Genomic DNA, 25,220 nt, shown 5'->3' with positions numbered 1-25,220 from the left:
TGCTTGGGTAATTGCGAGAAAAGGGTTGGCCGCATGTGCGCGTTTTTCGCGAGTTTATGAAAAGTCCAGAAGATTTACGAAATTGAAAATCCATCAAGCGAAATCCCTGTGACAAGGACAATCAAGGACATTGAGCAGGTATAGCGCACGTATATTATCTTAAGCCGAAACACGCGGGTCGGGCTTTTGGGCCGCGTAATAAAAACCGGCGGATTAGCCAAAACTACGGCCCAACTGCGATCGATCGATCGATCGATCAGGTAAAGCGTCTTCGACCAAAAACAATTCCGGGAAATTCGCAAAGAGCCGAGCGCTACCTGCACTGAATCATGCACGGCATGCTGGCTATATAAAGGCCAGCTGTCGCGCTATTTGGCCAAACAGTTGACGTTAACGCAGCGCAGCGTGAAGTACTATTTGGCAGTGCAATCTCCAAGATAAACTATATACTCGAATCAAGCGAAAATGGGTTGCTGTGCGAGCAGTCTGAAGACGGATGTGGAGCGCAGTTTGAGTGCCAGCGGATATGCCTCCAAGCGCAATCGCAGCGGCAGCTCTGCCAGCAATACTAACAGCAACAAGGGCAACAACAACAGCAGCAACACCAACAGTAAGTGCAACAGCAACAGCAACAGTTGCGGCAGCAACAGTTGCGGCAGCAACAACAGCAGCGGACTCGGCGGCAGCAATCGCAGCATCTGGAGTCGCAGCCAATCGCGGCCCATTTGCGATGACTTTGGCGAGCGGCCGCTGGCCGAGGTTGAGCAGGAATTGGAGCGCTCCTGCGGCTATCATACGTGCAGCAGTGCAGCATCGACGCCCACCAAGCAGCAGCTGCATCGCACCCAGGATATGGAGCTGGCCAATCGAAGCAGCGTGAGCTCCACCAACTTGGACCTGTCGCCGGACGTGGGCAACTTGGAATGGGAGATGTATATGATGCAGCATGCCCAGCGCATCATGCCGAAGACCTCGTCGCCCGTCTGCCAGCGACGCGATGTCACCATCGAGCTCAACTCGCGCTCCTACCACAAGTGGCGCAACTATTTGCAGAGCACGCCAGCCCACATGCTGCACAATGTCAGCCACATACCGGAGGCGATTGCCGGCCACTTCTGTCCAGTCGACTTTCCCGCCTTCACCGATCTCGAGGGCGAGATGGAGAGTGCGGCCAAGCGCTTCAAAGTGGATACGGAAGCGTCTGTCTCCGAAGATGGTTATCCCATGCAGCCGATACAGTATCAGACACATACCATCAGCACAGATCTGTGAGCAGGACAACTGGACGGGCTCCGCTTGGTACGGAGTCGTTGCAGTTGTTCACACACACACGCACACACACACCACCATTCCATTGATCGATTGCTGGCCGCTGGCAACAGGTTGTCAGTCAGTCGATCAATCAAGCAGTCAATCAACCGCAAGGGAAACAAACAACTGTTCAACAGTTAGACAATCACAAAAGCAAGCAATAGCTCGGTCGATCAGCGCAACATTTTGAAAATAGTTGTCCATCAAGCAAACAACTCTCAATCAAGCAGTCAATCACAATCATGTATATATATATCTCTGTGTAAATATTTAACGACAATTGCATAGCAAACAAAATATCTACTCTTAAATATGCCCCTAACATTTTTTTGTGCCTAGTTCTAAGAAGAAAATGTAATTTAAAAACTTTTTTTTTTCGGCTTATCCCAAATAATAAAATTGAATTTTAATTATGTATTGAAAATCGAGACGAATTTATTAATTAACTGAATAAACAGAGCAAAATTAATATTTAAAATATGCAATTTCAATTTTCCATCTTCCACTTTCAATTTCCCAATTTCAGTTTATTAAAGGCTCTGCCACACCCCTCGCTGATTCTTGTGGGCTTTCTTAATTAGTCAAAGCAAACAAATGGAAGGCAACAGCAACAGCAACAACAGCCGAAGCCGAAGCTGTTCACCGTCGCCAGGGGTCAGAGGTCATCTGCATTGCGTATTTCCGCTTGGCCAAGTTTTCGCCAATTTGGCTCAAAGCGTCAAAAGCAACAAAATTCGGTTGATGCGATGATATTTGAGTTCTATTCAAAGTTTTTGTTAACCCACTGTTTCAATTGGAATTGTATGTTATTCATGAATTGTTCATAAAGTGGTTCGCTCTCCTTTTCCACTTCTTCACACTTTCTCTATTCACTTGAAAATAATGTTGCAGCTACTTTGGCATAGGTGAAGTTTATGTTGTTTTTGTCTCTTTCTTTCCCTCGCCCTCTTGCTCATTTATTTCTTGTCAGTTTCTACTTCTAAGGTTCTTGCTTTCTCTTTCGATTACTTTTTCATTATCTTCCTTTTGTATTTTTTACCACGCTCTCTTTTCTCTATTTCCCTCACTCGCTCTCCCTCGATCTCTTATGTTTTTGGTAACAGCTTTTGTTTTTGTTTTTCGTTCTCCTTCATTCGCTTTCTATCTCTTTCTACATATCTCTCTTTCTTTCATTGTCTTTCTCTCTCTCTCTCTCTCTCCCTCTCTCTCTCTCTCTCTCTCTGTCTCTATATATATCTCTATCTATATAGTCTTATAACTCTATCTCTTTCAAACGCTTTTCTTTTCTTCCTTCTGCTTCTTCTTTCTATCTCTATTATTATATCAGCTACTCCGCTCTCTCACTTTCTCTGCCTATCTGTCGTCTCTATCAACATGCCTGCTTATATATCGCCATCTCTCTCTCATAGATTCCCACATCATTTAATCAGTTTTCACAGTTGAAATGATTTGTTATTACTTTTTCCCCCATTTTTTCGACTTTTTCTATATGTGTATGAATATTTAATTCTTTTTTATTTATATATACAATTTGATTTTTTTTTTGGTTTATTTGTGGTTTTTGCTTTAATTGGATGTCCTTTTGGGATTTTTTGTGCAATTCTGTCCAATTAATTATAGCACAAATTATACATTTAAATTGTGAATATTGCGCATACGCTATGTGGTTGGCCTTACATTGCATTACATTATATTCATTTCTTTACGTGTGTGTGTGTGTGTGTGCGTGTGTGTATGTTGTGTGGAGGCGTTATTCATAATGCGCATTGATTTTTGCCATTGGTCAGCTGGTCTCAGACACGCACTCTCCTGCACCCACCTCCAGCCCCGCCCCTTGGGCCACCTCTATAAGTCGACTGGGTTTGTGCAGCAATCAAAAAATCAAAAATTGAAATTGAAGGCAATACGGAAATGATTATTCCAGCATATTAACCGGCCACGTGGAACATGCAACCTCGATTCAGTTTCTCAATCAATTGCCAAACTTCGAGCTGTTGAGATATAAAAAATGCAGAATATAATTGTGAGTGAATGAAATTCGACATTGAATTGAGGATGAAGAAGATGAAGAAAATCAAAATGTAAATAAATGCTTATAGAAAATATCCTTTACTTAAGATATAAGATGAGTACTATACATGGCTTTACACATTTGAGATGAATGTGACTTACTTTGGCATGTGTGTGATATATATTCTATATATATAATAACTGATTGATATGACTGTATATATATTGTTAAAGAATGACTATTTATTGACATTATAAATAAATCACGAGTGCTTCAAGACTCACATTGGTCCATTTAGCGTATGACTACTGCCACTAAGTGATGTAGAGGTCTGTTTCAACGATTTATATATATATGATGGGTAGTTAAAACAATTAACAATGACTGCGGTCAGTCGTCATGAAATAAAACAGAAACACGAATTGCTTAGTTCGCATTGAGCAATCGAAATGCGAAGGAGAAAAGCAATTTATACACACATCTATATATGTACCTATATTTATATATATATACATATATATGTCTATCATCATTTTCATGTGTGCTGCAGGCTACTCGTGACATAAGTGATTATAACTATTGCAGGGTATTGTGAGACAGCATGTCCGGAAAAGTTTGCCAACAATTGTTTCCAAATATTTTTCTTCGTTAAACTTTCCACAGAAATAATAAACAGCCGGACGACAATTCGCTTGATTGTTCATAATTTAAAGCGAGTAATATTGATTTTAGGCTAGCCCCGGCCCCCAGCCTTCACATTGATCTGCCCATCTGCCCTTCAGCCAGTGGCCAGACGTTAGACCTGTGTGAAGTGTTTTAGCGGGGCAGCGAGGCAGCGGGGCCGTCCGTGTTCAGACGTTGCCGTCTTGGCCTCATCATTGTCAGCACCATCATTATCGTCATCGAGGGGCCAATGCTGACAGGCTGCCTTGGTTAGCTAACCTAACAATTGACATGCTACCAATATAGTCCTGCCCCACCCCGCAATCCAACCTTTACCCTCACCACAAGCAGTCGTCTTGCACAAGTGCAGCCCTGACATTGCGAGCCGTTTGCATTTTTAATGACGTGACAGTGTTGGCCATAATTGTGCACCCCGCAATTGTTCAATCAGTCAATCAGTCAGTCAGTTGGACAGCGGCACCGTCGAGTCCTGGCCGTGTAGCGGCTTTCGGTGACCCAGCTATGTAGGTGGAAAGTCGCGTTTTGAGGTTAGGGCGCTGGTTCAACAGCAATTTGAGTCGTATGTGCATACACTGAGCGAAAAGCATATGACACTTGGTGTGAGCATTTGCCATGTAGCCATGTCTAGGTGAAAATATAGAAAATTTATAGTGCTTTGTACGATGACAAAATGAAACATAATTGACTTCAATGAAATATCTGATTTTTATATTATTCATAGTAATTTATCTTTTGGCTTTCGGGCTATACATATTACGTCAATCACTCATCAATCAAGTAGTTGTGTTACTAGTTTTAAAACTACTTCTTAGACAGTATCAGCTTACGATTGCCTTAATCACTTAACCTAAATGCACAAAGTCCATATCTATATCTCTCTCCTTAAACTGTTTAATCAATCACTCATCAATCAGACTTTAACACGGCAACTGTACTTTGAGAAATGACAATTGTACAATATTAAATCACCATCAATAGGTATTTTCTTTAGTATATATGTGTATACATACATATATGTATGTATATCAATACATTATTTGTCATTTGCACTCCATTTTCGCTCAGTGTACATTGTGCTAATCGTGTCTATATGCCATGCACTTCTGCTCATTGTCAAAACGCCGACAGGGTGCTTGGCCAAATGACAGTGCAAATCGCCTGATCACCCCCCCTCTCCCCACTCAGCTGGTAAGTCGCTCCCCATTTCATGTAGACAATTGCAGCACATTTGCACCTGTGACGCAGACAAAGCTCCCGCAGCAGAGCGATTCGAGTCGGGGACACGCCTTGGTTATTGCGAAAAAGGAAAACTTTTGCATTGGCCCAGGCCATTACCGTATATTTTTTTTTACGTCTGCGACATACAGTAGGGATGGTGGGCGTGGTAGTTGCTAATATGGAAGAATTTACAGATGTGAAACGCACAATTTAATAATTTTATGTGCAGACGGCAGAACTTTTTGCCACGAGGCCAGCAAATTCTTTGTGACAAAAGTTTTACTATATATATATATATAATAAATATATTTATGTTGAAGTGTGTGTGTAGTCTCATGGACACGCACATAAAAATGATATAGAATTATTAACTTTCTGGGTCTCGAATTGAGCGATAAAAGCAACAACAACAACGCAAACTGGACCCGAGGCTCGAGGCCTTTCATTGTTCGATCAAAGGGCAGGGGTAAGGGCAAAGTTTTTCTTACTCTCCGTGTGTGTGTGTGTGTGTGGGTGTATGTGTGTGCGCCGGGGGGTTAACATAACAGTATGCCCAGTAATAAATAGTGAATAGAGCTATTTTCTATGGAATTTATGCGAAAAATGCGTTCAAATGAAATTGAAATAAAAGGTCGAGGGACAGAGGGCTGAAGGGGCAGGGGGCGGGACAGCCCAGTCATGGTCAATGGGTTGGCGAATGAAGACTAGCATGAATTATATGCGAACATCCCATAGGGTATACTTTGATGTTATTAACGGTTCTTTGTGCATTATGCCAAACTCTGAGAAATTCGATATGCAACAATTTTTATAAATCAGATAAACAAGGAAAAATTACAACAAATCAGAAAACTTTTTTATGCACATGAGCTAATATTAATTAGCTATGAATTATTATTATTATGAGGGAGAGCGATAAAGAGAGTCCATAATACATGTTTTTATATAGATTAATATTATATGACATACAGAACACTCCATTTACCCCTGCAGTCCCTTCAGGAACTCAGAGACTATTTGAGCTATTGTACATAGATTTGGTATGTGGTTGCTACAATACGTAACTTTCATAATTACGTTCGGGCTGGATATCAAAACAAATTTCTATTTGAGTAATATTTAAAGAGGGAACAGTTTTTCTTTATTTACGCTTAAGTGAAGAAGTCGGGGCGGGGGAGTGCAAGGCACTCCACTTAAATAGATAATATCATACATAAGTAAAGATATGTCGCAGCTCGTGTTGTTCAACTCTTTTGCTGCGGAGCTGCGAAACGGGGCCAGGTCAGACTGTTCGTGGTCTTGGCCAGCAATCTATTAGCACGACCCATGCATAACTCAGTCGCTCTAATGGTAGCTCGCGGGCACAGCATAAAGTGTGAGAGAGAGAGAGAGAGAGAGAGAGAGAGAGAGAGCTAAGAAAAATTATTGCGACACTGAAACAGTTAGAGGAGAGTGAGAGCGAGGGAGAGTGAGAACGAGGCAGATTTAGGCCATGTCAGGACAATCAATTGAGCCTGGCCAAAAAGTAGAAAACTAGTTTTTGAGCTGTCACAAAGCTTAAGCCCAAGGCTTGGGCGGGCATTAGCTGCATGAATTATCTTTGTATAGGCCGATATACTATATGAAGATATAGGGTATATGCATAAGCTGCTCTAATTACTAAATGCAACACTTCAGTTGAGTCGGGGATTTAGGCGACAAATCCCACTTGAATTTGTCGCGTGCGCAACGGGATTCTGGCCGGGATTCGGGATTCGTGAATCGGGATTTGGGCTGGGCCAATGATAACCGCAGCTGAGCCAAAGCCACAGATTAACCAGTCAAGCACACACGTACAATGAAACACATACACACACATTTGCGTATGTGTGTGCGTGTGCGGTTTATAGCACTTGGAATTTTATGGAAAAACGTCGCGGGGTTTCATTTTAATTCGCTCATCGCAAGGCGTTGGGCTCGTAATCCTTGCCAGAATCATGGCTCATGTTGCGGTTTTATATGCAGCTGTGTGTGGCTGTGTTAGCTGTCACTATTTTCCCTAAGCCTCTCACACACCATCTCTCCCAGCATCACAAAGCCATTTAGCGCCCTGATGAATTTATGGCCCATCTTAAAGCCTAGCCATTCCATTGCCCGACACTCGCCCTCGTTCTACTGGCCAAGTCGCAAAAAAAAGGAAAAAAAAAAACGGAGAAGAACGAGCGAAAGAGGCAAAGCGAGACGTCTAAACAAAATCCGAAATGCAGACCAGGAACTTGATGCGTGTAAACATTAGCCTAGGGTAGGGCGCTCTCCGATGTTGATTGGAGGCTCCTAAGCAAAAAACCAAACAAGCCAAAGAGCAAAAAATATAACAAAAAAAAAAAAAAAAAAATAAGTAAAATGAAATAAATAAATAAAAATAAAGTAAACCCAGAAACCGAAACGTTTTCTGTTTAATCAAATTCAATTATGAAAATACACAAAACAAAATACTGAGAAAAATTAAGTATAAATGAAAATTCGACATAAAGGTTAAGATGTTGACTACTTAAGCTGAAATAGTTGGGTTACAGAAAGAACAGAATGAATGTGAGGCCGAAAAAATATAATTATATATTGCAAGAAATTCTTTATAGTTGAAATACGAATTCAAACATTAATATATAATTACAATTAAACAATTAAATATATAGAGATCTGCAATATATAGATAAAGATCTCTATAGAGATTTACAATATATAGATATATTTCTATATAAACTTTTCTTCATTTTTTCCAGATAAAAATTTTCGAAAATTAGAAGCCATATTTTGATTTTGAGGCGTCAAGAAATGTTTTTCGCTCAGTGTATTAACTGGTCAGAGCAGTTATGCTCTTGCGATTGTATATGTGCGTGAGTGTGTATGTGTTTGTGTGTATTGTTCTTGATGCTGCTGCTGTTATCTGTAAGCGAGTGTGTCAAAATCACATTAGATGCTGTTAACTTAAGCCAGTGGCTTTTTTTCCCATTGACTTGATTTTTTGTTGTTGTTTGTTGTTTGCCAACAAATTGATTGATTGCGATTGATGCGTGCAGCAGTTTTGTCCTTAACCCTGGCACAGAGAAAACAAACTCACATAAACACATATATACATATATATATATATATTTATTTATATATATATGTGTGTGGGAGTTTATTATGAAGATGCCTTTTGGCATGTTTGGCTTTTGTTATCTGCGGCTGGCCAAAAAGATTTCAGGCCAATTCCAAGGAGAAGCTGTATGTGTGTGTGTGTGTGGGCATTATTAACTTTTGCTTACACTTGACTTTGTTTTGTAAACTTTGTTATCAGCTTCCACTTATCATTATTAAAAGGAGCAGCTAACTATGTCAAGAGCAAATGATTGAGGTAGAGCAAGGGCTGTGAGTGGGTTGAAAGAGCTGCGAAAACTTTCATAAGAGACCTTCAAATTAAGCATTCACCATGGAACTCTGACTAAATAAAGGGGAAGCAGAACAGAAAGCGTGCGAAATGAGCTTGAAGCGTGAACAAAAGATTAGAAATTCTCTGAGCTAAGATATTAAAAATCTCATATATGGATTTCCCATGCAAATATCATATTTGTTTAACTAAAAACCTACTCACAAATTCTCTTTACCAATTTTTATTTAATTTGTATTTTTTTCGGGTTTTTTCTTATTTATTATTTTAAATTACTTTGTCTTTTGGCATTTCCTTTTGCAGAATGTTTTGAAGTTTAAGAGCGTGCATTTAAACTTTGACTGCGAAAGTTGTTTTGTACATTTTTCTGGGGACACTTGCCTCTCTGGGGCATAGCCCATACCTACCTGACTGACTTGCTCTGGCTCTGGCTCAGGCTCAGGCTCTGCCTGGCTGTTAAGTATCTGTGCGAATGCCCCTCTTCGTGCACCTGCTCGGTCCAACAACAACAGAGCCCACAAAAACTTTGATATTGCATACCTTATCGCAATTCGCCTTGTGGCCTGTGGCAAATCGAAACTAAAAATCTTTGGGCTAATTTCGTGACATTTTCGACTAGGTAGATACCTTGGAAAATACTTACTGAAATAGTTACTGAAATTCTGAATATACAAATGTGAGGTGTTCGAAAAAGTATTATACTATATGATGATATCGTATGGTATTCGAAAACAAACCTTGAGCTAAGTCATAATGAGTTAGACAAACAAGCTGAGTAACTGAGATGGGACATAGCCTTACATAGTATATACATATATGTATGTAGCTAGCTGGCTCAACCCCTTGTTATTGCCATTCAATGGTTACAGGGTATTTAATCTAAAACTTGGTAAATTCGCTTTGTCAGCTTTGTGCTTGCCCCACACAGCAGAACCTTTTGTGTGGCCTGGCCTAACAAGGGAGCCAACACATTTGCCACACACAAACACAAACACAAACACACTCACACATACACACACACTCTCGCTCATTCAGTTATCCACAAATAGATAGAGTGTCAACTGTTTCTTTATTTTTTTGCCAATTGTTGCGCATGAAAAACTGCAGCGCATCAATAAACTTGAATTTTTTGCATAGCCCTCGACCAGCTGGGGTCAGAGGTTAAACAGAGAGAGCGAGAGAGACTGAGAGAGAGCGAGAGCGAGAGCGAGATAGTGAGCGCACTTGAAAACTGTTTGTATTCCCGGAACGTCAGCCGGCAATTGATGCGTTTTTTGCTGTTGAGCAGTAACTGCCTGGAAAAAAAGGAAAGAAAGGGTTTGTGAAGGGGTTGCGGTGGCTGTAAGGAGTTAAAGGGTTAAAAAATGAACTCGCGCTTATAATAAACAATTTTCATGGCCTTTTTTTTATGGCATCTACATATGTTGGCCTGGCCCGGAGCCAGAGCCTGGCCATAAACCAACAGAAGCCACCACACAGCCATAAACTAGCTGACATAGCCTCTGTTTCGCTACGTTGTGCCATTCTACTTCGTTCCAGTTCAGTTTCGATGGTATACAGCAGACGAAGATAGTAGAGAGTAGAGAGTAGAGAGTAGAGAGTAGAGAGTAGAGAGTAGAGAGTAGAGAGTAGAGAGTAGAGAGTAGAGAGTAGAGAGTAGAGAGTAGAGAGTAGAGAGTAGAGAGTAGAGAGTAGAGTGGAGTCTACGGTCTAGAGTTTATAGTGGAGAGTAGAGAGTAGAGAGTTTATAGTGGAGAGTAGAGAGTAGAGAGTAGAGAGAGAGTAGAGTAGAGAGTAGAGAGTAGAGAGTAGAGAGTAGAGAGTAGAGAGTAGAGAGTAGAGTGAGAGTGGAGAGTGAGAGGTGAGAGTAGAGAGTGGAGGTGAGAGTGAGAGTGGAGAGTGAGAGTGGAGAGTGAGGTGAGAGTGGAGGAGTGGAGAGTAGAGAGTAGAGAGTGAGGTGGGAGAGTAGAGAGTGAGAGTAGAGAGAGAGAGAGAGTAGAGAGTAGAGAGTAGAGTGAGAGTAGAGAGTAGAGAGTAGAGAGTAGAGAGTAGAGAGTAGAGAGTAGAGAGTGAGAGTAGAGAGTAGAGAGTAGAGAGTAGAGAGTAGAGAGTAGAGTGGAGTCTACGGTCTAGAGTTTATAGTGTAGAGTTTACAGTCTAGAGGCTACAGTCTAGAGTCGACAGTCCAAAGGCTGCAGTCCAGAGTTTACAGTCAAGAGTTTACAGTCAAGAATCTACAGTATAGAGTCTACAGTCTGAAGTCTACAGTCGAGAGTGTAGAGTGTAGAGTTTACAGATTAGAGTATAGATTCTACAATCCAGAGTGTAAGGTGCAGAGTTTACAGTTTACAGAGTCTACAATCTAAAATCTATAGTCTAGAGTCTATAGTATACAAATGAAGTGTAGAGTTTTGATTAGTTTGGAGGCAGACCAAAATAAAGCAAAGACACACAGTGCCACCTTCTGTTGTCATTGTTGTTGGACTTGTCGTACCGTTGTTTGCCATCTGACATAGACCCATCCACAGTCCAGAAGGCTCTCTGTCTCCAGCACCCGTGCCCTTCCCGCCCTAACAGCAACACAGAGTGCTCGACTTTAATTGAAAAACTTTTTTGCAGCCGTGTAAAACAATTGTGTGGGTGTGACGCTGCATGTCGTGGGTGGGGGCAGTGGGGGCAGACGGGTCGTCTCATATTTTGGGCGGGAAATCAATTAGAAAATTGTGGTGGCGAAAAATGTCCAGGGAAAATTGTCGAAACATAATAATAATAATTGGCAACCTATGGGCAGCCAATGGGCAAGCAAAGTTGCATTAAATTTACCATGTTTGACATGCAACGTGCACCGTGCAACATGCCACATGCTGCATGCCACATGCGACACGCCACAAGCAACTCAATTAAAAAGTTCAAAGTTGGTGGCACGCCCAAAAGTGTAGCTCGATGTCTATATGTAGCACGTAGTTTAAGTTAAGCAAAAATCAAATTATTTCGATCCGGAGGGGGACGTGGAACGAACTCATATGGCGTGAGGGCAAAAATATAAAATATAATAAATATTTTCAATCGAATAGTTATAACTATAATATTTTATATTCATAATATTCAATATTCTATGTAATTAAGTAATATTCTGTCGTACATGCTTAAATCTATCTGCCTCTCATATATTTTTAAGAAAACGTTGGACCTGCATCTAACCGAGAATCCCATAGACCTTCTTAGATATTCTTAAATTTTGACTCAGAGCTCTTTTCAGCATTATTTCAGTTTAAAACCTTCCTAAGCCTAATACTTTCTTAAGCGATATACAAATTATGGTTATAAAAATACTATCGAATGGGAACGATTTTTTATTCACAAAACTATCGATAGCATAGGTCTACTAAATGTTCTTTACCAACACTAACAACGCTCATATTTCAGCACACCCACAGTGCCTCTCCTACCTATCTGCCTGCATCCATCTCTTGTGAAGCATTTCAACAATTTCTCATGGCATTCCAAAGTTGATAAATTGCTTTCAATCTATGCATTCTCCGCACATTTCCTCTGTCGTTGTCCAACACTAATATTCACTAACCACAGCACCTTGTCACTGTCAGCTGCAACAGCAACAGCAACAGCAACTTTTGTTGCTTTTCCACTCCATTTGGCTAACTCAATGACAAGATACTCTATAGAGAGGGAGAGCATTTCTCTATATGATTTGATTTGAATATTTTGCATATTTAAAATAAGAGTTTTTATACAATATAGTCAACAAAAATCAAATACATGTTTATTAAATTCAGTAATAATCAAATGAAATTTATGTCTTAATAATCTAATATTTTTAAAACTTACATATGTGTATTTATTTAATAATTAAAAAAAATTGCATTATTTAATTTGATTATTTTGAGTTTAAACTCCTTATATAAATATATGGAGTAATACAGAATAACAGCTTTCAAAATAATTTTTGTTATATATGTATAAAATAAGTTATTTTCTCCGTTATCTCTCGCTTAGGCTGAGAGAATAAAAGACTTTTAAATAAGTTATTTTCCCCGTTATCTCTCGCTTAGGCTGAGAGAATAAAAGACTTTTTATTTACGGCTGGTGCCGGAGTAATGGATTTCTTCGTGACGTTTTCTCGAGAATACAAAGCAGAACTAAAAACTAAAAGTGTGGGACAGCGAATCGGCGTGCCGATTTGCTCGAAAGTGATGCTGACACACCCACACTAATGTAAGGTGTCAGATTACTGTTGCTGTCCGCTGTGGTCAGGGCGCTGAATTCAATGCTGTTTCGTCGGCACCATGTAACAAGCGTCGGCAAGTGAGAGGGAAATATGCTTATGCTATGTTAATGTCAACTTATATATCAATTTTTTTTTTTTTTTAGATCATAATTTAAAAAACATTTATTAATATAAGTAATAATTTACAATTTTTGTACAACATCAAATTTTGTATGCTAGTTCTGCCTCTCAAATATATATGTATATGTATATAGCAGTTTTTTCGCATTAATCTGTAACTATAACAAAACTTGATGTTAACTTGACAAATATTAGCCTAAAAGTTGGCCCAAACTCTTGGCCGAATCCAAGTCCGAGTCTTTTGTTGCAGGGGCCTTTATTGTATTTTATTTTAATTTTTGTGGTTTTCTTTTGCCTTTATTTTCTCTTACTCTTTTTTTTGTTTTGTTTTCAGGGTGTTTTTCTGTTGGAATTTCGCAAATGTATTTGCAGCTGGGTCTGTGCCCGGTTTCCATCAGTCTGCGGCTAGTTGAATGATGTTGACATTTGCCACACTGCCCCACACAGCCGGCCATGGCACAACCGTTTCACACATGCCACATGTGAGCGGGCAGGGAAGAAGAAGAAGCAGCAGAAGCGAGCACTTGCCACAAACGGCAGCAATGCACGCGTTTTGCGTTTCATCTGGCAGCTAATTATGAAGCATTTGCATTGCAAGCAACGCAAACAACAACAAATCCAATTAGTATGACTCACTAGAGCATCGAAGCTGACTGAGTGCTGCGTGCTCAGTATTAAATCAGACTCGACGCTGTCATTAAAGTTAGTGAAGGCAAATGCAGCTTGCAGCTACGAATTACAATTGTTGTAAATATATGTATGTGAAATTAAGCAAAGTTTTAAGAGCAATTCGTATTTATAGACCAGCTGCTTAAGTTTTGATTAGTGCAGGAGAGAGGGAGGAATAAGACGAGAGAGAGAGAGTGGGAAATATATGATGAATAGCTTTTAGAATGTCGAAAGCAGCTTAAATTGTGCTGCCAATTACATACGTTAAATACGTGAGGTAATTCACAACTCATTCATACATTCACTCGGCTATTGCCAGCTGTTCACATACTTTAAATTTAAGCAAGTATATGAATGTACAAGGAAGAGTAGTTAAAGTTATAATGTTACTTTTTTATGGTTACGCTTATTGGGAGAGTGCCAGATCGTATTGCCCTCTGTCTAAGGCTTTGCGATAGGATCATATATATTCTTCTGAAGTATGATTCAATAAAGATGCTGCAGATGATATAGCTATGCTCAACAAACTCAGATATATGTAAATATTTCATTGACGGCTTTGTAGCGTAATAATGCTCAAAGATCAGTTACTTTTGATCATCAACCCTTAAAATGAAATCTAATTAGCCTAGTCAACGAATCGGTTCGATTCAGCTAGAGCGACTTCTATGGTATACTCAGATATCTCAGTGATCTATGTTGAATTGATCTTCCCTCCAATTTCTCTGACTATCCTATCAGTCGTGGGGTATAATAATGCAGTTCGAAGGACCACATTGATCTGTGCTGAATTAATGGATGAGCTAAAGTGATCTACGCTACACTCAGACGAATGATACACAATTATTAAACTTGAGCTGATCGTAACTTCAATCATAACTCCGTTCTTTATTATGCTTATCGTCATGTAAAATTTATATCTAATAGGAATGTTTGTTATACAAATACTATATATTATTTTTGTTCAATACCAAGTCTCTATTTAGCTTAGTTTTTCTTATGTCTCTGTAATAGATCTTGAATTCCATGTTAATGCTTGAGCACATTGTACTTAAGTGGAGCAAACATTTCGCAGCTTAAAAAGCCATGTTTGTCAGTTGACATACAATTGCCAAACGAAAGTAAACAGATGCAATTGTTAATTAAAAAGAGCTCAGATATACAGCGGGACAACAACAGAGGCGAGCGGAATATACAATTAGTATATACAATGCACAGAAGTAAGCAAGGTATGCGAGCAGAGGAGCCTTCCCTGGCTGACACGCAAAAGCCACGTTTATAGTTGACGGACATACAAAGCCGTAAACGAAATATGAAGACGTGCCCATAGAGAGAGACAGAGAGAGAGAGAGAAAGAACGTGAGTGAGCTTCTCTTGTTGCAACGGCTATAAGCAGTGGGAGTTGGTGTCCCCCCTCATTGTGACAGCTGCTCGCAGTGCAATTCATTAACCGTTTGCTGTACGATTTCTCAAGTGGCGCCAATGGCTTTTGTTGACCCGCTAGGCAGGCCTACGACTCGAGCCAAATGTGCCAAATGGCCGGCCATTAGCCAAGGCTGGAACACGTGTGCACAATGCACGAAGGGTCGCATTTATGACGGCCAAAACCAAAACCAAAACCGAAGGAAAATAGCAGATTTATGCAAAACCCAATTTTAATGAGGTGCCATAAATGGATGCAAAGCGCGTTTAGCTTTTATGGCAACCAGCAATAAGATTTGCAATATTCGCATTTGGCGTACCTACTCGGGCAGGGATTACCTGAGAGCTGGGCTGCCCAGGTAGGGCGGCGGCACTCGCCCAGTCGGCAGCTTAAATAGACGAGACGCCGAGAGCTGGGCAACCAGTAGCCACACGACAGCCAAGCAAGCAAGAGCAACTTCAATCGATCATGGGCAGCACACACTCCGATACGCACAGCAGCAATGCGAGCATTCGCGTCAGCTATGCCGACTTGACGCCGAGTCAAGTCGGCTGCTGTCCGTCGCCGCGTCCACAGTGGAGCCAATTACTCGCCCAGCTGCAGCGCAAGTTGGCCAAGAAGCATCAATGCGCCTTTCAGCGTGGCTGCGGGGCGCGCACAGCACTGCTGCGCCCCATGCCCAGATGCTCCTCCTTTGGCAGCTGCAGCACGCTCCTGACTCCTAGCAAGCAACAGCAGCAACAGCTGAAGAAGAAGAGGAAGCAGCAGCAGGTGGACAACAACTACGTTCAGTGGAAATGCATGTTCGAGCATGCTGAAAGCAAGCGACTACTGCCCCAGGCGCTGCGTCCACACGACATTAGCGAAGCGCTCTCCGGCCAGACAACTCCTCGAGGCTTTCCCTCACACACGGACACACGCCGCTGCACGTTGGCCGAGCACCCCAAGCTGCTGGAGGAGGAACAAGAGCATGAGAAGGAGCTGGAGCAGCACACGCCCCTTTACGATGACTGCAAAGTGCGACGTCGTCTCAGTTTCCGCCTGCCCGGCAGCGGCAGCGCCAGCCAGAGCAGCGTGCGTCGTCTGTCCACACGTCAGAAAGCCGACCAGGCCAAACTCGAACAGCAGCTGGAGCGAGAGCTACGTGATCTGGAGGAATACTACGGCGCCTTTCACTATGCACGGCGCAACGAGCGACGCATTTGACGAGCAAATAGCGATACAGAGAGAGGGAGAGAGAGAGAGAGATAAGAAGAGTTGAGAAATGGAATCCGCAATGTGATAGCTTTTAATATATGTAGAATAGCTAAGTTAGTTTTAAGTCAATTTGAATGAAATTCAGTCTAAAATAAAAATAAAAGAAAAGCAAAATCAAATATCAGTATATATATTTATGATATATCAGTCAATCAAATACTATTAGCTGAAGGTCATTTGAAACTAAATGATGCAGCTAAAAAGAGTGAAATAGCCTAGAAATACGATATCTGCGATCATTTGTACTTCTCGGCTGTTTATTGGGTTGGAATGCCAGCATAGGTGTATGTATACAATATCAACCACATTCAATCTCAGCATTATTAGTTGAAATAAGTAAAGTCTAGGTGAAGAGTTGTAGCCCTGGAAAGTGTGAGGTCTGTTGTCAATCAACCAATAAATCAAGGAATTCAACTAAAATACAATATAATCATAATTCATATAAGACAAGTCTTTTTGCATAGACGATAAAAAACAGTAAAATTGAGAGAGATCATTAGTCAACCAATAATTGGGCGAAGAAAATAATTTATAGAACAACATGTTTTTAAAAACAAGTAAGAAGGCTCTAGTCAATGTCCAATGTGACATTATTCGTACGTATGTTAATTAAAAAAAATAAAACAAGTGCCAAAACATTTTGTATTTTATATAAGCTCTATAAGTGGTGCTAAATAGTATTGAGGGGGTGGTGATCTTGAGGGGTCAGTGGCCTTTGGGGTTCAGTGACGTAATAAAATAAACATTTTTCGCTAATGTGTTTAATCGATAACGAATTAACAGAATGAGTTACCGATTTCTTTGAGATAAGCTCGATATCCGCACTGTATATACGGACATTAAAAAAAGTCTCTAGCTCTCATATCTTCTGAGATCTACGCGTTCATACACACGGACGGTCAAACAGACGGACAGAGCTAAATCAATTCAGCTCGTCGCCCTGATCAAGAATATATATACTTTTACTTTATATATAATAAACTTTACTTTACTTTATATATAATACACCTTCTGCCTGTTACATACCTTCACAAAACCATTATACCCTGACTTCCCAATTTCAATGCTAGAATACATCACAGAAATCAGTCTGTCAATCAAATCGATTGAAGCAAGCGAAAATAATTTTAAATACATGCTAAAGCATCGAGATTCAAATTACTCAATTAATGAATCACATTATCCATTATTCAAATCAATATCAAAGAGATAAAATGAAATGACAATTAGTCAATCAGTTCATTCAAAGCAATATGTACATGCTGCCAAACAAATGCTTTGGGCTTTGAGACTCTGCCCGATAAATGTTTGATAGCTTAACTAAAGCAGTCAATCAATTTATCACAGACAGTGGAAGAGATTACCATTCAACATGTGCGTGGCCATAGTGTAATCCTTTTGTTTTGCTGGCATGCTATTCATAAGCTAGAAATAGATATACCAAATGAGTTCAAATTGTCTGATGTATGAAGACAAATTTAATTGCCAGCATGAATGGAATAGTAATTGGGTCCATTTGTGGAGCGAGCCACCAGTTTAAGAGTTAAGGCTGCCAACGCCCCTAAAGTGGGGCAGGGTCACTGGCAAATGCCACTGGCAATTAATCAGAGCCAATGAATTCGCTGCCAGCTTACAAAAAGAGAGAAAAATACATGAAAATGCTAGAAAAACTTAGCCAAAATGCAGCCAGAAATGCAACAGTTAAAAGAGCGAGAGCAAAATTGAGGGTGCAAGAGACAGAGAGAGAGAGAGAGAGAGGGAGACAGTTGAGGAGGATTTTATGGGATTTTTTCTGGCTTAGCAATAAGTCAGAGCAACGCAAGGCAATGCTGTATACCCTGTAATAAAAGAGTGTTGTGCGGGCTGAATAATGGCATTTGTCAGTTAAGGGAAATAAACAAAAATGGGGGAGGGATAAATAATATGTATATGATTGTATAAAAGTCTGTGCGAGGACTTGGCAAAAATACCCTGTAGTAGTTAGAGAGAGAGATTGAGAGAGAGCTAGAAAAAAAAAACGGATAAGCAGGGCAAGAGAGCTATGTTACGTTATAATTAACGCTTAAAGAGGGAGAGAAGGAGCGCAGGTAGATACGTATTCTAGATTTTTCATATAGTTAGAGCGATAAGAAGAGTCTGACTAAAAGATAGGAACATATTGAGGTAGACAATATGACATAGGCTTAGACATAAGGTGAGATATATAATCTACAGGTAGCTAGACCTGAGGACTAGAGAAGAGAATGAAAAGAAGATCAAGGATATTTGCGAAACCGTTAGAAAGTTGTGTACAGGCATATGCAGGTAGAGGCAGGTAACAGGAAAAAGAGATAGACTGCATTGATTGAATATATGTGAAGAATAGGATAGAAATAGATTGAAGAAAGAGAAACAGACAGAGAGAGAGATATATATATATATGTACGAAAAGAAACATATGCGCAGAAAGCGGCAGAAAGTGATAGAGCGATGCTATGACAAATAATAACATAATGCATATACATTCATTTACATGATGTATGAATTCATATTTTACATTTTAATATACGGACAGTAAAGATGAAAACGAAAATAAATATGAATTCAAATAGCATCTACTTGAAATTTTTATGTTCGGCAACTTTTCAAACTACTCTCGTTGCTTTGTGAAGTGAACTTTAGCTATTTAGCCTTCGATTTATCTTTATCGTTTACGGGCGGACATTTCAATCAGTCAATTTCACAGCGACCTGCGATTGCTATTGATGATGTGTCTCCTCGCTTATATTGACAAGTTCTGTTTTCTCTCGATCTTAATTTGATTTTTGGCAACAGCAACAAATGCGAACTGCGAATTTCATTCATTAGGCAAAACAAAAATTAAATCTAATGCCCGCTGAGCGAGAGGAGAGAGGAGGAGAGGCATTGTTAGCTGAAGATTAATGAGGCTGGCCAGTGGCAGGCGAAATGCCAGAGACGGCGACGCGCCACATAATGCAAATGCCGCAATGAAATATTTGTGGCACTTGTGGCGCCCCCGACAGACATGAGGCATATGCAAAAAAAAGAAAATAAAATGAATAAAATAAAATAAACTAGATGACAACAAGTTGAACGAACCGCAAAGCTGACCACAAAAATTGGCACAAGTTCACAGAGATAGACAACGAGAGAGAGAGAGAGAGCGAGCGAGGAGAGGGAGGGGAGAGAGAGACAACTGAACTCAATCAATGGGGCTGTTGAACATTTAGCTGGGACAGCTACTCGCAAAACAGCCAACAAACAACATTCATTGAAATCGTTGTGGCTCAGCTCGCCAGCTAACAAACCGACTATTTAGATGTTGTCCACTTGGCCAGGGCCTGTGGCTTAAATCGATAGCCACGGGCGAAGGGCGCGTCACGTGCTAACAAAGTCAACAAATGAAAACTAATCGGCAATTATAAGCAAATGTCTGCAGCGAAAGCGGAAAGCGGAAGAAGAGAACAACAAAAACAGAACATAAAAGAGACAGAGTCAGAGAGAGGAGAGAGAGAGAGAGACTGACAGTCAAACAGACAGTCAATTTTAGCATGCAACATGCGGCGTATGAGTAACGCGTGTTAGCAAATGTCGCAAAGCGGCTAATAAGAAATGTACAAGCAGAGCCAAATGCCATAAATACGAATGCTGAATACCCTAACAACACTTTGTTCTCTTACAGACACGCAAGAAATCTAATGTGAATCGAAAACTCCCATTTGACAAATCCTTATTAGACCATCTGGTTTTATGAATATAATGCCTCGTTGACTTAGATAGGGTATTCGAGTGGAAGAAGGCAAAAAATAGTAGTCAGAAGAGAATGAAGCTGCTCGACTTAGCCAACAAGAGCCAAAAGACAAGGCGAACAAGGCAAGATGAGACAGTGGATGAGAGAGAAGGAGATGGAGATGAAGAGGAAGAGAGACAATATCACGATATGAAAGGCAGGGCAAAGCAAGACAAACAGCCGGAAAATACTTTTCAATTTCGGGCACAGACTTAATGCCGCTCACTGCAGTCGAGGCTGGGGCTGAGGCCGAGGCCAAAAGCCGACTCGCAATGAATCAGAGCCGTTGCTTGGCTCTTCTCTCATATCGTAAATGGCAATTACCCAGTAGAGGGCACATCGGCGGGGGCGATTAGGGGCAACATAAATGATTGCATACGTGCAGGCGCCGAGCCAGCCGCAATTTTGGCTAATCAAATAAATTTGTCAGTTTATGCGTGTTGCCACATTTCACGCATGTTAAGTGGGTCGCGACACGGTCGTCCTGTCTCTCTCTCTCTCTCTCTGGCTTTGTCCCTCTCTGCCTCTTTGTTTAAGCCTGCTCGTTTTGGGATGTTTCCATATGAAGTTCCCCTGTCTGGCTGCTGCGACGAGGTCTATTTTTAAAGCCCCAAAACTTAATCATTCGACTATTTGAAGATTTGGTTTTAATACCTCCGTTTTTATCTATCAAAACGGGTATATTGACATTTAAGAGTATTTAATATAGTATGATGATATGATGATATGATGATATGATGATATGATGATATGATGATATGATGATATGATGATATGATGATATGATGATATGATGATATGATGATATGAAGATATGATGATATGATGTTGTTATGATTTGATGATATCATGATATGATGATGATATGACGATGTATTGAAACCCCAATTTTTAACATTCCCATGTTCACATATGGGTTTTATAGTTACTTTGCTTTGGTCCCAGGAATTTTCGGCAGAGCATTGCGCAGCCGTGCGCAATAAAGTAAATTTAACAAAATATTGAATGGAATACGCTCACCGGGGTTCCAGGTGTGCGTAGTTTTAGGGCTGAGGCTGTGACAGAGGTGTGTTAGTGTGTGTGTATGTACAGCATAAATAAAGGGTGTATTAGTTAGAAACAGGCAGCCAGACGAGGCTTAAATCGAGCAGCAAGCAAGCAGAAAGAGAGGAAGAGGGAGCGAGAAATCAACCTATAAACCTGTAAACTGTTTTATTCTCATTTTTAGCATGCGAAATTTGATTTCGTGCTACAATATTTATTAAAATTGTATTTTTCAATTTATCCACAATATGTGTCGTTGACAACGACTTTCAGAACAGCCGTATACCCACTACTCTAGCAAGTTCTTCCCACTTTTCCTGTTATTTTTCCCATATTGCTCAGGCTCCAGTTTGTGGCTGGCAACGTCAGTCGCAGCCGCTATCGTTGGCAACGCGATGAAATCGTTTTATTTCCCTTTGACGCTTCCGCCGGCGGCCTCTTCACTTGCCACACCCACCCCCAGTCACATGCAACACGACCAACTCCACTCTGCCCCAGCCCCTGCGCACCTTTCGGCCGCCGCCCTCGGGTCCATCCATCCCACCATGCTGCCGGTGAGTCATTCGTGTCTGTTCACGCTGATGCTGATTGTGTGCAAATGATAGCAATATGGTAACAATCTTTATGCCTCTACCTTGCCAGCCTTGCCTGCGCCTGTGCTTCGCCTCATTCTCTCACCTCCCACTTCTCACCATCATCGCGAAGCATCCAACAATTTGCTATTACAGTTATACTCATCAGCATCATCTCATCATTCGTGGGGTATTTTGCCATGCGTCGCAGCAGGCAATCCAATTTTATCTCTTTACATTTTGATTTCGACCAAGAATGAGAGAGAGAGAGATATATATATATGTACATATATACATATATATAGAAGGGGAGAGAGGGGGCGAAAGATAGTGTATGTTTCCTGGAACTGCTATCGACCCGATGTTCAGCTACGTCGCATTCTAATTGGATTTCTGTTCGTGGAAATGCAATGAATCTTCTGCTGCCTGCATTCACTAATACATTCATGGTAACGAATATTAAAGCGAGAACAGCTGCTCAGCAGAGATACAATCTTAACCTTTTCCTTTCTATAACGGTAATAGGTTAACATATAAGTATTAACAGTGGAGCTCTTAAGCGCTCTTACAGGGTAACTGCCCGCTGTGCTAGCCTCACTTGGAGGCTTTATAACTTGATGTTTTGTTATTATGAAGATTTTTGCGCTTTCCGTTGGCCCAACTTGGCATATGTGGAAAATTGTTGCAAACAAATCATTTGCATGCGCGCCAATCTCAACGTTGGCTTGTGTGTGTGTGTGTTTGTCTGTGTGTGTGTGTGTGCGTGTAGGTTGACAGAAATAAGTTCATCATGTTATAAATTATTACAGTCTGTTTTGTATGCAGACTCACAAGAGAAAATTAGATTCTTGTCGCTGCGTTACTTTCTCGACGCACTCCCTCTTTTCTCTCTCTCTCTCTCTCTCTCTCTCTCTCTCTCTCTCTCTCAAACTCTCCGTTTCTGTCACACACACGCGTCATCTCCATTTGATTCATATGAAGTTGGCGCTTAATTAAATTTTAATGACAATGTACACAACACTATATCATGCCACAAATCCCGATGGATTTCAGCTGGCAGCGCCAAATTGAGATAATAAAATGCCGCATGGACACGCACAATATATTGGAGGACCGGCCAAAAAGTCAGGACCAGGGCCAAGCGCACAGCAGCAGTCGATGTGAGGTAAGAGCCTTGCCTCCCATGCCAAAAGAAATGATGGCCAAAGTCTTTGGCTTTGCAGTCCTGCAGCAAATCTCACTTAAGGCGCATGGGGCGTATGCGTTACGCAATTAGTTGAAGCTCATTCGAGAGCAAGTTGGGTGGGGGACAGGGGCTGGTATACTAAATGACAAAAGGATAAAAGGCATTTGCCGAAAAATAAATTAGACAGCAGCGCGAGCTGCCTAGGCGGAGGGGGTGAAGCATGGGGGCGGGAATGTCTTGTACATAAGCCAAAGCGTAAGTGCCAATTAAAAAGCCAACAAAAAACAGAAGAAGAAGAGAACGCATAAAACAGGCCAAACAAAAAAAAAAAAAAAAAAAAAAAAAGCGAAAGAAGCGGACATGAGTAAATGATAATGAAAGGGCATGCTAAATAAGAGCAGACAGACACCACCCCACAGGCCATAAAATTGAGCAAGGACAAGAATTAGGGGACACACTTAGAAACACGCACACACACAGCGACATACACACACCCATAAATCGCCTCATTTAATATACTGAAAGACGTATTCAAAGTTCTTGAAGAATAAAAAAAAAATAAATACGATTTCGATGTGCATTTCAATCTTGAGGAAACCCTATTCATTAATTCAATTTCTTTAAGTAACTTAAAAAAGTTTGACTCTTTTTTTTAAATTTTGTTTTAAATTTTGGGTTTGTTAAGATTTGTGTTTTGAGTTTCCTCTTCTTTTTTTTTTTTTTTTTTTTTTTTTGTCGCCTACTAACTTTGCAAAGCCAATTATTATAGCATTAGCTTGGCCTTGAATATGAGACATTTCCAAGCTACTTAATGAGTGTGTAAAGTATTATCATAGCCAAAAATGACAGTGAAGAAAATAAGAAAAAATATTAAGGAATAATAATGAAAAGAGACCAGAAAAAGTCTTAATTAATAATTTCAATATTATATCTCATATCTATATTCATATCTCACCTCGATATATATCTCTGCATTAAACAAGTACTACAATTAGTAATACATTCAAAACACGATTTCCTGCCTAATGGATCAGATCTAATATGGCCTAAATAAGTAGCTCGACTAAAATATTACAATTCATTAATTTTGTCATCTTTTAAAAGCTGCTGCAGCTTGCAGAAAGCTGCCACACACTGACACAGCTCTATAAGTGTTAAGCCACGCCCCCGTCTCAGTTACACCCGTTGCAAAGAAATATGAAAAACAAAGAAAATTGAAAGCAAATGTGTAGCATACTTAGCAGCGCGCTTCGACGAGCAAAGTGGCATTGAAATAACAATAGCAATAACAATATTGTTGAAGAGAACAATAAGAAAGCGGCAAGAGGAAGAGCGTTCGGGTGGGGTGTGCTCAACGAGCATATATCCTGTATGCACTTAGATCGGACCATAATGAATGTAAGAAGTTCGTTTTTTCTTTGTTTGACTTGAATATTCCCATTTATCCAGCAGATAGTCACATCTAAAGTTTCTGATCTTCAAAAAAAAAATAAATAAATAAATAAATAAAAATAAAATATAATATAATTGAATCAAAGCGTAAGAAGATAAGTCAGACGAAGAGAGATAGAGGTAAAGTTAGCTAGGGAGCCCAGCTTATCTCTTCATTCTTGCTGATTGTTAGGCGGATAACGCATATGGCTGCTCTCAAGAACCACCTACAGGGTATATTAAGAAAACAATGTAACAAAAACTGCAAAATGCTGGCCAAGCTTGTACCAGAACTGGCACTGTGTCTATGGCTCATTCCATTCCAAGGCAAAATGTAAATGACGCCATAATTGCAACCATCAAATGAGGCAACGGCAGTAGCAGCAGCGACACCAAAAGCAACCGCAAAAGAAATCAAATGAGACGAAAGAAAAGAAAAGAACAGCAGGTCAAAGTCCCAGAGCCCTACGCCAGCCATCCTCAGTCATCCCTCTGCCGCACAGTCAAAATGCGTGCAACTAAGCGTTGCAAATCGAAGCCGCATTCATGAAACTGGCCCCATAACCATTTCATAGGTCTGCCGTTTCCTCCCATTTTACTCGCTGTGCCACAGCCCTTTTTTCGGGTTTCTTTCTCTGCCACACTTGCCAATTGCCACTTTCCTCAGCCCCGCCTCTTACCGTCAGCCTTGCTTTGATTGTCGGCCCAAGTCAATTGCAGCCCACAGCAGCAGCCGCCCCAAAAAGTATGCTACGCATATTTAATTTTATGATTTCTTTTGCGCTAGCTGAAGGCGGGCAATTCGAATACGCTTAAAAGACAATTCTTAGATAGTGAAGGAGAGAGAAA

The 25,220-nt window shown here is 40.6% G+C and overlaps 3 protein-coding genes across 3 annotated transcripts in view; 2 read left to right on the top strand and 1 right to left on the bottom strand.

Annotated features, from left to right (window-relative positions):
* The window catches only part of LOC6585036, a 59,995-nt gene that overhangs the window by 17,521 nt on the left and 17,254 nt on the right, over window positions 1-25,220 (bottom strand). The gene's annotated exons all lie outside the window — the stretch shown is intronic.
* LOC6585035 (putative uncharacterized protein DDB_G0277255) lies at window positions 370-1,735 on the top strand. The gene has a single exon (XM_002010639.4). It carries the CDS (start codon window positions 466-468, stop codon window positions 1,270-1,272), a length of 807 nt encoding a protein of 268 aa, XP_002010675.3. The 5' UTR covers window positions 370-465; the 3' UTR covers window positions 1,273-1,735.
* LOC6585034 (protein nullo) lies at window positions 15,500-16,467 on the top strand. Its single transcript, XM_002010638.4, has one exon. The coding sequence runs from the start codon at window positions 15,560-15,562 to the stop codon at window positions 16,295-16,297; it is 738 nt and encodes a 245-aa protein (XP_002010674.1). The 5' UTR covers window positions 15,500-15,559; the 3' UTR covers window positions 16,298-16,467.

The sequence above is a fragment of the Drosophila mojavensis genome, unplaced genomic scaffold (assembly GCF_018153725.1).
Source record: "Drosophila mojavensis isolate 15081-1352.22 unplaced genomic scaffold, ASM1815372v1 contig_136, whole genome shotgun sequence".
Lineage (NCBI taxonomy): Eukaryota > Metazoa > Arthropoda > Insecta > Diptera > Drosophilidae > Drosophila > Drosophila mojavensis.
This window is presented reverse-complemented; position numbering and strand designations above follow the sequence as displayed.